This window comes from Oncorhynchus nerka, linkage group LG12 (assembly GCF_034236695.1).
Source record: "Oncorhynchus nerka isolate Pitt River linkage group LG12, Oner_Uvic_2.0, whole genome shotgun sequence".
Lineage (NCBI taxonomy): Eukaryota > Metazoa > Chordata > Actinopteri > Salmoniformes > Salmonidae > Oncorhynchus > Oncorhynchus nerka.
In genome coordinates this window covers 43,288,172-43,304,579 of record NC_088407.1, presented here as the reverse complement: position 1 = coordinate 43,304,579, position 16,408 = coordinate 43,288,172, and the positions used below count along the sequence as shown (strand labels likewise).

Sequence of the window (16,408 nt, the reverse complement as noted above, 5' to 3'; positions counted from 1 at the left end):
CAGGGTTGTTCAGATTCCATCTTTCAAGGTTTGCAGTGAAGACTCATTTCCCCACAAATAAATAGCTCCATGTTTTTAGACATTTGTTTGTCTACAACTGCACGCCTTCTCATCTCCAGTTCAACCACTGAATCTCTACCCCTCAATTTTCACAATCCCCAAAGCCTCCACCCTCCCCATCCATCTCAATGTATACAGGCATGTTTCTCACAGCCAACTGTGGTGTGTGTGAGATCCACTGTTTCCATGAACTTGTCCAGTGATTTTGTTGACATTAGAAAGTTTGCATAGAAAATAGATGTGACAATTGCCTGCCTGTTTCCAATTAACCATCCTATATCGATTTTAAAAACAGCTGGACTTAATGTCACACCCCAACAACAAAAAATAAACCAGTGTTGAATAAAAGTGAAGTGGTTGAAGTGTTTCGATCACCCATTTAGGCAAATTGCGCAATAATACATTAGTGACAGCCTGTATGCCCTCCCACCAATAATTTTCATGTCTCTGGTAGCCTGCAAAAGCCAGCATGGATAGAATGCAATAATTGACTAATATTTGCCATATTCTAATAATGATCATGTGCCCCACTTAAACGTGCCACGGTGAGATTTGCACTCCTGTAGATCTGTTATAATTGGATGGTGAAACTTGCATCCAGAAAAGCAAGATGAAGCAATTCAGGCATTCTTGAAAGTCAGGACAATCCTTGTCCTGCAAAGAAAACATTTTTGTTTAAAAAAATGTATTTTGCTAGCAGTAGACATTTAGAATTGAATGTGGAGTGGAGCTTGAGTTGTGTGACGACATCACGTGGCTTGCAAACTTATTCACCAAACATTGATTCAAGAAAATAAAAAAAATAACGTTCCACTTAATTTGTCACGAAGTTCAACAAAAAAATCCACCCCTGTCAATCGGATAAAAATATTACCGATGTTTAGAAAATATGTATATCTGCCGTTTCCATTACACGTCGCAAACTATTTTCTTTGCTTTGTCGAATAAACCTGAGAATGGAAACCTGCCTACTGACACAGTCTGATCTGGCAATGAGCAGCTTGCACCATTTGGTGAGATGTTCTGCTGTGATCCAGTGAGGAGGGGTGGGAACCTTGCCGTCTTGGCAGGCTTTGGTGTGACATACACAAGTCCTGCCTCACTCTACGCCACCACTCAGCCTTTGCACCCGCATAGACACTTATTTGCGCATACACTCTGATATGTGGGTATCTATCTGCAGAAGCCCTAGCAGCACATAACTCACATACCAGGTGCACAAGCTGCACGCACTTCTGCAAATACACATACTTTATGCAAGCATGTACTGTACTCTCACACAAGTTCAAATCTCAGTTCCCATAAACACACTTTTCCAAATCCCAGTGCCGCAGGACCTCCAGACAGCTTTGGCCCTGGGCTCTCGCTCCAGAGCCTCCTCTCTAAGCTCCTGGCCCAGCCCACTCCCGACCATGCTGCCTGACCCTCTATATCCTCCTGACCCAATTGGCTCTTGAAGGATGGAGTAATCCCAGATTCAACTCTCAGAACTCCACCAGTACTGGAGCTAGAGATGCAGTAGACCAGGGTCATGGATCAGAAGCTGTGTGGGCCACGGCAATGAGGAAGGAGACACACAGAGTGACAGGGAGAATATGTCCTCACTGAAAATAAATGACACTCGTTTTTGGATTCACATTGTGCATTGACTGGATTGAAATGGGATTGATGCCAACCCTGGTACACCGCAAATACAAAATGGTAATCGTGTCAATGCACGTATAATTAGTCTTTGTAATGTGATCTAAAATGTATCACTCCTAAGAACCAAGATGCCACAGAGCATTTATTTGTTCATAAATTATGCGAGGGACACAGAAATGTCAGAGCGCTGCACAACATTCACTCTAGCAGAGCTTGGTTATGGTGACATTGTTTTGATCGCAGCATGTCCTTCAAGGGATACATTCATATGCATAAATAGGTTGTCTGGTCACTGATTATGTTAGCACATCGACCCTACAGTCAAGACTAGCCTCAGTTTAACGTTCAATACATCAGGAACGTCATTCAGAGGCACAACGATGAGACGTTTGGGATGACCTTTGGTTGTCTCATACATGTGGCGATGTGCCACCGAAGAAAAGGTACAGTGCCTTGCGAAAGTATTCGGCCCCCTTGAACTTTGCGACCTTTTGCCACATTTCAGGCTTTAAACATAAAGATATAAAACTGTATTTTTTTGTGAAGAGTCAACAACAAGTGGGACACAATCATGAAGTGGAACGACATTTATTGGATATTTCAAACTTTTTTAACAAATCCAAAACTGAAAAATTGGGCGTGCAAAATTATTCAGCCCCTTTACTTTCAGTGCAGCAAACTCTCTCCAGAAGTTCAGTGAGGATCTCTGAATGATCCAATGTTGACCTAAAGACCTGAAGACTTATCAGAGATGCAGCCAAGAGGTCCATGATCACTCTGGATGAACTGCAGAGATCTACAGCTGAGGTGGGAGACTCTGTCCATAGGACAACAATCAGTCGTATATTGCACAAATCTGGCCTTTATGGAAGAGTGGCAAGAAGAAATCAATTTCTTAAAGATATCCATAAAAAGTGTTGTTTAAAGTTTGCCACAAGCCACCTGGGAGACACACCAAACTTGTGGAAGAAGGTGCTCTGGTCAGATGAAACCAAAATTGAACTTTTTGGCAACAATGCAAAACGTTATGTTTGGCGTAAAAGCAACACAGCTCATCACCCTGAACACACCATCCCCACTGTCAAACATGGTGGTGGCAGCATCATGGTTTGGGCCTGCTTTTCTTCAGCAGGGACAGGGAAGATGGTTAAAATTGATGGGAAGATGGATGGAGCCAAATACGGGACCATTCTGGAAGAAAACCTGATGGAGTCTGCAAAAGACCTGAGACTGGGACGGAGATTTGTCTTCCAACAAGACAATGATCCAAAACATAAAGCAAAATCTACAATGGAATGGTTCAAAAATAAACATATCCAGGTGTTAGAATGGCCAAGTCAAAGTCCAGACCTGAATCCAATCGAGAATCTGTGGAAAGAACTGAAAACTGCTGTTCACAAATGCTCTCCATCCAACCTCACTGAGCTTGAGCTGTTTTGCAAGGAGGAACGGGAACAAATTTCAGTCTCTCGATGTGCAAAACTGATAGAGACATACCCCAAGCGACTTACAGGTGTAATCGCAGCAAAAGGTGGCGCTACAAAGTATTAACTTAAAGGGGCTGAATAATTTTGCACGCCCAATTTTTCAGTTTTTGATTTGTTAAAAAAGTTTGAAATATCCAATAAATGTCGTTCCACTTCATGATTGTATCCCACTTGTTGTTGATTCTTCACAAAAAAATACAGTTTTATATCTTTATGTTTGAAGCCTGAAATGTGGCAAAAGGTCGCAAAGTTCAAGGGGGCCGAATACTTTCGCAAGGCACTGTACATACAGGTACATACAGAGTTAGAAAGGTGTTGCATAGCGTACTACACAAGCTCATGACACAGCACTGAAATTAAAGCAGTAAATCATGTCATATTCTCATAGATTTTTATACTCCCTTTCTTGCATGCTCATATACCTTTATTTTCTGCACCACAGCACAGTGAAATGCATACAGGAAAAGAGGACAAAGTATTTGATGTTATCCTGTTTTCCTCTTAAGGTGATATTCACAAACTCGTCAACAGGTTGAGGGTTACATTGTTACCTCTTGAACTAGTAATACATTTCGTAGTATCTCATGACCTGGGCCCGGTTTCCCAAAAGCATCTTAAAGCTAAGTTCATCGTTAAACCCTTTGTAGGAGCAACGTTAAATATCTGAGCTGTTTCCCAAAACTATCATTAACATTGCACTTGAAAGCCCTCGTAATCTAACGCCTGACTCAGATCACTCGTAGAATAGCTAAGTGCAACTTTAGATGCTTTTTTGCCCTCTAGCATCACTTAATGAACAGAAGATCTCCTCTAAACATAGAATCACATGGTTGACTGATCTCTCTGTGACCGCCGATAACTTCAGAACAAACTTCACGACAAAGACGAATTTGCTAATGTCTTTGCAATTGATACAAACGAGCGACGTATAAAAATATGCTTCAAAGTGAAAACCGAGATGACTGCATTAAAATATAAACAGTAGGCTGTAGGTGTTTTCAATAATATGTTGAAAAACATTTCATGTTCAATCAATTGAGTTCTATTTTGCTACATGTAGGCTACTGTATATAATTTCTCTAAATATATTTAATGATGTGTAGCCTAACATGTGCGCAATGATGTGCCAAATCAGTGATTTAGTGCATTTTTATTGGGTAAGCATTAAAAGCATTAGAATACGCCGCTCAATATTTGCAGCCATAGGTGGAAATATCTCTCAAGGAGCTGATCCGTCGTCAGTATTGTGAAATAATTATAATGTTATGGAAATATTTGAATGGAGAAAGCTGATCTCCATTTCGACCCTGGTATCGACGCACGTAGCGCTGGTTGATATCACGAAATATAGACTCTTTACTTATATCGTGCAGTGTACATCTTGCAATGTGTCAAGAAAGCCTCTGTTCATGAGTTGTCCTAATGAGCTGTTGTCCGTCTAGATCAGGGTTTCTCAAACTCGGCGGGGGGGCCCTGGGGTGCACTTTTTTGTTTTTTTCCCCTAGCACTACACAGCTGATTTAAATAACCAACTCATCATCAAGCTTTGATTATTTGAATCAGCTGTGTAGTGCTAGGGCAAAAACTAAAATGTGGGGGGCCCAGGACCGGGTTAGGGAAACCCTGGTCTAGACAACAAACCTGTCATGCGTTTATTTGACCTTTGATTGTCGTCAACATACATTTCCCTTGTATCGAGCGCATTGGAGTGGTCTTTGAATGCTTTCGAATGCTTGTTTTGTCCTTCAACAATATTTTTGATCATTCATTTTTAGAACAACCATCCATTGAAAATGTGTCCAAAAGACAGCCGTTAATGTATGAAATACCTGAAGTGTCCTTGGTACGGAGAGCTTGAGTGAAGCCGTGTATTTTCAAAGCAATTTCTATTGGAGCCTTGTTGTTCACACATACCGTCTGCCGCCGTCTCACATCATCATCCAATATCAGGGTTAAGATCTCCCCATTCTTAGTGTCTTAGATGGTTCTGTCAAGTGAACCAGTTGTCCGAGCAACAGCATGATTTGACAGAGCAGGATTATCTGAGAGTACTATATTGACCTTCAAACATTGGCATTGTCAAGTTGTCCTAACGGTCATACCATACCATACTCATTATTTAGCTCAGTCTCGTCTTCAGAGTATGAAGTCTGGGAGTCTTCTATAGAGTCAATAAGTGAGGAAGGGGTGGTTTTGTTGGTGTTATCCCCTCACACACACGGGGGGTCTTCGGACGGAGTCAAGGGATTGCAAGGAGGGACCCTGCTGAGGGACCGGAAGGCAAATATTGAGGGATCGTAGGCGTACCTGGGCAGAGGGCGAGTCCCAGTCAAGCTCTGTGGACAGAAAGAGAGAGTATGTAAAAAATAGGAAAAAGTTTGAGAGAAAGTTAGGGATTTGGCTAATCTGGCTTTTATCCTCCCGTGGATCTGGGTGGATGGAAATAGCAGGGCTTACCCTGCTTTTCTGGGCATTAGCTGGTGGTCATTTACCGGTCAGCCACCACAACTGTAGCTAGGTCAGAGTCAGAGGCTAATGTGACACTAGCTGGTACCCTCTTACAGAGCCAAGATTCACAGTTGGCAGAAGAGAGACCGAAAACTAATTATGGGATGGAGCCCTTTCTGAATGTTATTTAGAAACTGAGTTGTGTGTAAAGCTGTTGGTTTCCAGTGTCTGGGGTTTGTGCGTTACATTCTATAATTTCATCATCCTCCTCTCTTTTCATCCCTCCCTCAACCTGGACCCGTTTCTCCAACCTCCACCCCACCCGACATCCCTTCAGTCCCATATTTCTCGGCCTTTCCCATCACCTCAATATACATGCTGTTACTGTAATGAGCAGCCTTGTAAAGCAGTGTAAAGTTTCCTTATGCATTGGAAAAACACCTAATGACATCACCACTATATGATATGACTACATGTCTTTAGGGATCCGAAAGAGACTACTGCGCAACGGTAGCTTGGCAACAAATCCCAACAGTGCTTGTTAACACACTCCACACCAAGGCAGACTCAGTCCGTCAATGACAGAAAAAAGGTTTCACCGGGAATTACAGTGTGGGAGAGACAGGTTCCAGGTCAAGAGTCGTAGATGCAGTAAAGTTAAATTGTTCTCCATGTGGCTAGCTGCAAGGCAGCCCATTGCGTGCGCGAGTAGTTACACCTTGAGACGGATCCGCGTCTGCTGCACATGTTAGCGTAGCACGTTAGCATTCCCCAGCATAATATAGAGTCATCCAGTGTCTAGGGCCTGATAGACATTATAGCCCAAAATGGTTAAACCATGGTCGAGTTCTGGGGTTACTGCAGACAGTAAAAAAAAAAGAATAAGTGCTACAGGACCAGTAGTTGAAAACAAATTGATAAATATTTTTTTGGGGGAAACAGCTGTCTGATGTGTAAATATTCTCTACTTGAGGTGTTCCTGAACTTTTCATTACATTACCCTGGTCCACAAAGGGAGGTGTCTTTTGCTCTAGACCAGTGGTCACCAACCTTTTCTGAGTCAAGATCATTTTCGCTGTCAAAAAACAAGCCGAGATGTACCGCTCTGATTTTATTTTTTTACATTACTTAACTGTTTTTATTAGGTTAATGTAAAAAAAAAAATGTATGTAAGAATGAGGTTTTGTGCAGTATAGGCCTAACACATTATCACAGCATATTGCCTATATGCCTGGCAATATTTTTCTTCTCAGACCATATTTTATTTCAAAACTTGAGCTTTGATAAAAAAATATATAATTTGGTGTAGCACTTCCAAGGCACAGCTGAGCATGAATTTAAATAATTCACTTTTTTTTATTTTACTGGACTGATGGTAACTGCATCTGAAGGTCATGGTGCTTTCAAGAACTGGGAACTCTACAAAAAAAACGAGGTCAAACTATGACATTAGTGATCTTCAGGTCGGAAAGTCGGTGCTCTAGAAAGATGTCAGAGTTTCCGACTTGGAATTTCGAGTTGGTTGAACGTTCAAATCGATTTTTCCCAGTTGGATCTCGTTTTTTTTTTAGTTCCCAGTTGAAAGCAACATGACAAAATAGATCATGGTGCCTCATGCACAAATTCATTTGTTCCTATGACCAGAGAAAGTTAAATATTCCTCGATATTAAAATAGACAAGACGAGCTGCTAATAATAATTCAAACGCAGGGCTATCGATACACTTGGTTACTAATTCATTGCAGCTGCAGCGCAAGTGGTAGTATGGAGAAGTGCGTTTTTTGTTTTGTAAAAAAACAAAACATGAACACACTCATAAAAACAGCAGGTCTTTGCTGTATTCTTCAGGCTCTCTCTGGTCATGGTTTTTAAAAGTGATTAAATCTCATGCTGGCTAGTATCAAACTTTGCTGGAATCTGTAGGCAAGGTGATTTGAGCTATCCAATTTAGCCACAGATGGGAACATTGCCTACACGGTGCGCAAGGGCTTCTGAATCTAAGTGCACCAACTGCCAACAGCGCAACACGAATAAAGAAATGTAAGGAGCGCAAGCTTTTATCGTTGGCTTTTATACAGAAATGTTTGGTTAATAGACTAGGAATGCCTTGACGATCGACCAGTCGATCCCCCGGTTGGTGACAACTGCTCTATATCCACCATAAGGCTTGTGCAGTTACCGAACAGTAAGTTTAAAAATAGACAAACCTTTATGTTAAAACATTGAACTGACTAAATAGCTTAATAATGTGATTCCTTAGACCAATTAGATTTATTGACAAAATAAAGATAATAGTATTTGTATCAATTGTCATCCCTTGACGCAGCCTATATTCTTGACACCACTCACAACAGAGGGCCCCAAACCAAAGTGGGAACCAATGGTCTGCTCTACAATACCTCAAGGTAAGTTGTTCTGATCAGCGGCTCTAAAAACGCTGTAATTTATGTCTCCTCTTCACTCACACATGCTGACCTGAGCCTTGATCAAAATCAGACAAATTGGTAGCTAGCACGATAACGTTATATGTAGAAGGACACAAGGAGGTGTCGTAAGTCTCAAGTCTCTTAACCTCAGTCTTACTCCATATCTCCAAATGCCCTGGTCTCCAACTCACTCTTCCACTCCCTCCCTCTCCCCCGCCCCCTTCGGGGGCTAAAAATGCCGCCGGAGAGAATGTCTGACGTTTTACATGCTCCTAACCAACTGTGCTATTTAAAAAAAAAAATATTGCGTTGTTTGTAACTTATGTTTTTACTTATTTTGTACATAATGTTGCTGTTACTGTCTCTTATGACCGAAAATAACTTCTGGACATCAGAACAGCGATTACTCACCTCAAACTGGAAGAAGCTTTTTCCTTTAACGAGTCCGATGAGAAGGATATACTTCCCAAATCCCCGCCATTTGCTTGAAGAAAAGACGGAGAAAAAGAGTGCGGAGGTCGGGCTGCCTTCTGAGAATTCGTAGGCGAGCGAGTTAACTCCCACTGCCATCTGTTCTATCTATCTAACGTGCAATCATTGGAAAATAAAATCGATGACCGACGATCAAGATTATCCTACAAACGGGACATTAAAAACCGTAATATCTTATGTTTCACCGAGTCGTGGCTGAACGATAATACAGATAATATAGAGCTGGCAGAATTTTCCATGCACCGGCAGAACAGAGAAGCTACGTCTGGTAGGACGAGGGGTGGGGGTGTGTGTCTTTTGTCAATAACAGCTGGTGCGCAATGTCTAATATTAAAGACGTCTCGAGGTATTGCTCATCTGAGGTAGAGTACCTCATGATAAGCTGTAGACCACACTATCTACCAAGAGAGCTCTCATCTATATTATTCGTAGCTGTCTATTTACCACCACAGACCGATGCTGGCACTAAGACCACACTCAACCAACTCTATAAAGGCCATAAGTAAACAAGAAAATGCTCATCCAGAAGTGGCGCTCCTAGTGGCCGGGGACTTTAATGCAGGCAAACTTAAATCCGTTTCACCTCATTTCTGCCAGCATGTCACATGTGCAACTAGAGGATAAAAAAAACAGGCCACCTATACTCCACACACAGAGATGCAAACACAGCCCCCCCCCCCACCCTCCATTTGGCTAATCGGACCATAATTATATCCTCCTGATTCCTGCTTACAAGCTAAAACTAAAGCAGGAAGTACCAGTGACTCGCTCAATACGGAAGTGGTTAGATGACACGGATGCTACGCTACAGGACTGTTTTCCAAATACAGACTGGAATATGTTCTGGGATTCATCCAATGGCATTGAGGAGTATACCACCTCAGTCATCGGCTGCATCAATAAGTGTATCGACGACGTTGTCCCCACAGTGACCATACGTACTGTGGCAAACCTCTTCAAGGTTAGGAGCGTTTGTCACAAACTAAGTGGTAAACTTTCACCAAATCACCCAAGAATGAGAGTTCTTTCGAACAGGACAGTACCTGTTCGTTTGTTTCTCCGTCCTGGTCCACCCAGGCCGTAGGCGAGGTCAAGGATAGCAGGGTTCGGTACACAAATCGGGTTCTCTGTAGGTCCAGGTCCAAACGCCAACAGGTAAGTCCAAAACAATCCAGCTCATACACGGTAAATCCAGCCAATCTCTATAGTCTCTTTCTCTATTGTTCATAGATCCTTCCAGCACCCTCTCTTCTTCTTCCTGGTTTTTCTTGACCCTTTATCTGTGAGTCGGCTCCACCTTCTGAGGGTTCCCCTTGCTTCTGGGACTTGTAGTTTTGGCGGTCGGCCATTTTATGATCTGTAGTTCTGACAGGGGTGGCCATTTTAGTGATCGGGCAGAGCCCGTTTATTAGTTCTGCTCTCACATATCTGCCGCTTATCACTCGACCCCCTTCTTTGCCACAGTACATATCCCAACCAGAAGCCATGGATTACAGGCAACACCTGCATCGAGCTAAAGGCTAGAGCTGCCGCTTTCAAGGAGTGGGACACAAATCCAGATGCTTATCAGAAATCCCGCTATGCCCTCAGACGAACCATCAAACAAGCAAAGCGTCAATACAGGATTAAGATTGAATCCTACTACACCAGCTCTGACGCTCGTCAGATGTGGGAGGGCTTGAAAACTATTAGGGACTACAAAGTGAAAACCAGACGCGAGCTGCCCAGTGACGGGAGCCTACCAAACGAGTGAAATGCTTTTTTATGCTCGCTTCGAGGCAAGCAACACTGAAGCGTGCACGGGAGCACCAGCTGTTCTAGATGACTGTGTGATAACGCTCTTGGTAGCCAATCTGAGCAAGAACTTTAAACAGGTCAACAGAGGGGCCAGATGGATTACCAGGACGTGTACTCAAAGCATGCGCGGACCAACTGGCAAGTGTCTTCACTGACATTTTCAACCTCTCCATGACCGAGTCTGTAATACTGACACCATAGTGCCCTCGAAGCTCATCACTAAGCTAAGGACCCTGGGACTAAACACCTCCCTTTGCAACTGGATCCTGGACTTCCTGACGGGCCGACCCCAGGTGGTAATGGTAGGCAACAACACATCTGCCACGCTGATCCTCAACACTGGGGCCCCTCAGGGATGTGTAATTAGTCCCCTCCTGTACTCCCTGTTCACCCACGATGGTGTGGTCAAACATGACTCCAACACCATTAAGTTTACTGACGACACAACAGTGGTAGGCCTAATCACCGACAACGATGAGACAGCCTATAGGGAGGAGGTAAGAAACCTGGCAGTGTGGTGCCAGGACAACAACCTCTCCCTCAATGTGAGCAAGACAAAGGAGCTGATTGTGGACTACAGGAAAAGGCGGGCCGAACAGGACCCCATTCACATTGACGGGGCTGTAGTGGAGCGGGTCGAGAGTTTCAAGTTCCTTGGTGTCCACATTACCAACAAACTATCATGGTCCAAACACACCAAGACAGTCGTGAAGAGGGCACGACAACACCTTTTCCCCCTCTGGAGACAAAGATTTGGCATGGGTCCCCAGATCCTCAAAAAGTTCTACACCTGCAACATCAAGAGCACCCTGACCGTAAGGCGCTACAGAGGGTAGTGTGTACGGCCCAGTACATCACTGGGGCCAAGCTTCCTGCCATCCAGGACCTATATACGAAGAAAGCCCAAAAAAGTGTCAGAGACTACAGTCACCCAAATCATAGTGTGTTTTCTCTGCTACCGCACGGCACGGCAAGCAGCACTAGAGCGCCAAGTCTAACAGCTTCTACCCCCAAGCCATAAGACTGCTGAACAATTAATCAAATGGCCACCGGACTATTTACATTGACACCCCCCTCCCCACCCCCCATTTGTTTTGTACACTGCTGCTACTCGCTGTTTATTATCTTTGCATAGTCCCTTCACCCCAACCTACATGTACAAATTACCTCGACTAACCTGTACCCCCGAACATTGACTCAGGACCGGTACCCCCTGTATATAGCCCCGTTGTTATTTTGTGTTATTTTTTATTATTTTTTACTTCAGTTTATTTGGTAAATATGTTCTTAACTCTTCTTGAACTGCACTGTTGGTAAAGGGCTTGTAAGTCTACACTAAGGTCTATACTTGTTGTATTCAGCGCATGTGGCAGTACATTTTGATTTGATTTGAAACCAGACGCTTTGGCGGCTCCATCCCTGGGAAGGATCTCTCTCCTCCACCTCCCACCTCCTACTCTCTCCCACCCCAGAGAGGAAGTTTCAGGAATAGACAGGAGCAGGGTTTTTTCTTGTTTTCCTACTCCTTACTCCATCCACAAATCATTTCCCTCTAACAACTACCATCCCTGCATATATATCTAGTGTCTCTCCTGGACCCTTGCCAGGAAAAAGAGGGGGATAATGAAGTTGAGGGAGAAAAAGGACGAGGGTGAAAGAGCAAGAGAGAAATACAGAGGCAAGGAGAAAGGGGAAAAGGAGACATGTAGTGGAAGTTGAAGGGGAGAGTAACAAGGAGAGCAAGCTGGGGAGGGAGGAGGGCGAGAGAGTGCTGAAGAGAAAGAATATTGAAATACGGGATAACAAGAGAGAGATCTCCTTACTGTACTAGAAAATGCTGTGCCTGGAAAATACCCAAGGACCACAAGTCATTATTATTTTTTATTTTTTTTAACTACGAGAGGAGGAGATAATAAACATATATGTAGCACAGGAACACAACAGAGAGCAGCCGGTTGGCAAAAAATGGAAAGTCATTTCATCCCTGATGATAACCACAGGGCAACCACACACACTCCTCCTCCATCTCAACTCTTCTTCCACCACTTTGAAAGATGAGCCTCAGTTACATATTTCAGTCAACGCTTAAAAACGACGAAAGTAGTATTCAATTATATGGAAAGGGGTAGCTTATGCATGCAGCCATTCTGTAGCTGTGTGTGTATACCTATACGTGATTATTATTTGTATTCTGCATTAACTGTGTGTGTGTGTGTGTGTGTGTGTGTGTGTGTGTGTGTGTGTGTGTGTGTGTGTGTGTGCCAACCACAATGGTGTGTCTGTGCGCATAAGTGTGTGTATGCAGTGGGCCACAGCTTATAGTAACCCACACAGACAGTAGCGTCACTTTCCCGCCACACTCTGTGCATCCTTCTGGACTGTCCTGATTTGTGCCAAAATGACCAGGTGCCTTCACCTCCACTCGAGCTGCCCAACCAGCCTCCACCCACCCTTTACACAACCCAGGGACCACACACACACACACTTGTCCTGCTAGTCACACATGTCGCTCTCCCAAAATGTACCTCAATGGTCTGAGATCATAGAGCTTGCGTATATAGTTTGCATCTCCCTGAGCCATTGTAAGAAAATGATGACCCATTGAGGAAAATAACATTTAAGTGTAGTGCCACTTGCTTTAAAGAAACCCTTGGTTTCTTTGGTTCAGAGATAAACTGAATGGTAAACTCTCAGCGATGATATAAAGTACTGTGCCTTCAGAAAGTATTCACACTTTTTCCACATCGTGTTGTGTTACCACTGATCTACACACAATACACCCCACAATGTCAAAGTGGAATTCTGTTACTTTACTCACATGAAAATGATTGTATGGAAATATATTTTGTGAGTGGTTTAGTGTGTATTTGGGATTATATGAGTTATTTTCTGTACAATAAAGTGAAATTGCAGATTAATGTAAACTTACCCGGATCTTTATGGTCCGTGTTTTCCCACCACAGTTATTTTTCAGGAGCATTTTCTGAGGGGAACCAAGGAGAAAGACTGATTTAGCAAAGATACCTCTAGGGACCAACTTCATCCCTCAGCATACTAACATTGACTCATTTCAAAACACCACTGAATAATAATAATGCATTTATTTGTATAAAACATTTCATACAAAGAATGCAGTTTAAACTTCACAACTAGGGGGATGTTTATTCCTCAAAGAGCAGCCAGTGTGTTTCATGAGTGAGAAGTAAATTAATGTTTGTTGATGTCACAGCAACAGACCATTGTGGGTCAATTAAGAATTATAATCAGGAAAGTGACTGGAGTGCAGCTGCTGCTAAACCAAACAAGCCAGTCAATGAAGCTTATGTTACATCCTGTCAAAGACTCCTTCCCAGTCCACCCAAAATAACCATTCTCGTAAGTGACAGGGGCCCTTTACAATCGAGGAATTGTCTGGAGGGAGGTAGGAGACTGGTGCTTTTGAAGAGGAACGGGGCTCTTTGGAAGAGGGGAGTAGAATGGAAACGCAAGACTCCTGCTGTTGTGGAATGAAGGAGAGTTGGTTTGGATACCCCCTTAACAACAATGTGAGTACAGTCCATTTAGTAGTTGAAAGTATGGTGACTATCATTAAATAGCCCTTAAAATGTGCTCTGTGTCACCCCTGAAACCTTATATGCATTTCTGTCATTTGAGGACAACAAAGAATATTCCGATTTTTTTTCAAGGTGCATTTCTGACAGACCGATCATTTGTGGCACACAAACGGTTTGCAATGACAATCGTTTCCTATACTTCTTTCACAAATCAGGCAACATTTTTAAGAACCCAATTCATACAGTCCAACTTTACCACATTCTTGCCAGGATAAGCCTTTTTTTTTTACCTCCCATGCACATGCCAGCAAGTTCAGGAGTAGGAGCAGACATGGGGCAATGTGGGTAGGCTTCTATTTGAATAGATCCATTGAATATACACAATCACAAATAAACCCAATTATTCATTTGTTTACGCAGGTCCTAAGATCCATTTTCAAAAGAATAGAATAGTATGTTTTGAGTTTAATTACGTTACTGGTCTATGCAGCCTATATAATACATGGCTGCGCCATGCAAATGAAATCAATAATTCCTTATTTTATTCATTAAACAGACAAGACACACATATTTCATAGTAAGAATATAATGGAATATAACAGAATAAAATACAAATAATATTTCCCCTACACAACACACAAAACAGCAATATTTTGAAACAGACTTCCCAGTCGACACGGTGGGTTCGGGCCTATTCCGTTTGAGACTCAGGGGACTCTGCATCGACTTGGACTCGGGGGGCTTCATACGGGCCGAGCTCTTCCCGAGTTAGGCAGAATCATATTACTCTGGCTTCCGGCTAATGGTACTCGGGTCGAGTCTACTTCAGCATATCTGGCCCCTTCGGCCAATCCTGGCTTAATATAATGGCATTTGCAATTTTTAGGCATACAGTATGCTGGTGGCCACATTAATTATAGGATGACTTGGGATACATGATCCACGACAGACAGCACATCTCAGTGTCATAGGCTACAGCCTATTTATCTATGGTAGGCCTATCTGTAAACGCCAATACATCCTGACAAAATACGCCATATGAGTGGCCTAATGTAATTTTCTGGACCTTGTAAACTGTCAAAAATAAACCCATAACTGATCCAAATGGTTGGATATAATCAGGGCTTTATTGTGTCATGAAACACAAACGGACATTTGAGTGGTTATTAAAATGAGCCTTTCATCACTGCAGTTTACAGCCTTGTATGCATCACGGAGGTTAGAGTAGCAGTAATCCAGTGTTTTACCTGTGCGAGTGCTACAGTCCATATGCTGATAGAATTTAGGTAGCCTTGTTCTCACATTTGCTTTGTTAAAATCCCCAGCTACAATAAATGCAGCCCTAGGATATATGGTTTCCACATTGCATAAAGTCCAGTGAAGTTCCTTGAGGGCCGTCGTGGTATTGGCTTGAGGGGGATATACACGGCTGAGACAATAACGAGGAGAATTCCGTTGGGAGATGATACTGTTTGCATTTGATTTTGAGGAATTCTAGGTCAGGAGAACAAAAGATTCCTGTATGTTGTTACAATTATACCATGAGTCGTTAATCATGAAACATACACCCCCACCCTTCTTCTTCCCGGAGAGATCTTTATTCCTGTCGGCTTAGTGCACAAAGCATCCAGGTGGCTGTACCGACTCCAACAGCATATCCCGAGAGAGCCATGTTTCAGTGATATCTCTCTCGAAAGCAACAATTTCCCTAATTTCGTCTACCTTGTTATCTAGATACTGGACTAGATACTAGATACAGTAAAATACTCGGAAGCAGTGGATGGTGTGCGCGCCTCCGAAGTCTGACCAGAAGACCGCTCCGTCTACCTCTTCTCCGGTGGCGTTGTTTTGCGTCAGCCTCTGGAATCCCTTCAAATGCCCTGGGTGGTTCGGACAAAGGACCCGCTTCGGGAAAGTCATATTCCTGGTCGTAGTACTGGTAAATTGACGTCACTCTGATATCTAATAGTTCTTCACAGCTGTATGTAATAACACATAAGATTTTCTGGGCTAACAATATAAGAAATACGTTTCCTAAGGACTAGAAGCGAAGCAGCTCTCTCTGTCGGCACCATCATTTTGTTCCAGGTATGGTAATTGTGAGAGTCATTTAGTTGGTTAACTTCTTACGTCTGAAATCCCGTTAACGGGATCGATTTGACAACAGCCAGTGAAAGTGCAGGGCGCCAAATGCAAACAACAGAAATCTCATAATTACAATTCCTCAAACAAACGTATTATCCACCATTTTAAAGATAAACTTGTTGTTAATCCCACCACAGTGTCCGATTTCAAAAAGGCTTTACAACGAAAGCATACCATGTGATTATGTTCGGTCAGCACCTAGTCACAGAAAAACACAGCCATTTTTCCAGCCAAAGAGAGGAGTCACAAAAAGCAGAAATAGAGATCAAATTAATCACTAACCTTTGATGATCTTCATCAGATGACACTCATAGGACTTCATGTTACACAATACATGTATGTTTTGTTCGATAAA

At 42.8% G+C, this 16,408-nt stretch overlaps 1 protein-coding gene across 1 annotated transcript in view; it reads right to left on the bottom strand.

Annotated features, from left to right (window-relative positions):
* Positions 1–4,601: 4,601 nt before the first annotated feature.
* si:dkey-16j16.4 (uncharacterized) overlaps positions 4,602–16,408 on the bottom strand; it is a 66,586-nt gene continuing 54,779 nt past the window's right edge. The window contains exons 4-5 of the mRNA XM_029674931.2: positions 13,284–13,337; positions 4,602–5,527 (exon numbers count right to left, since the gene is read on the bottom strand). Coding sequence (XP_029530791.1) covers positions 5,402–5,527; positions 13,284–13,337 — 180 coding nt within the window. The 3' untranslated portion in view covers positions 4,602–5,401. The remainder of the gene's footprint in view (positions 5,528–13,283; positions 13,338–16,408) is intronic.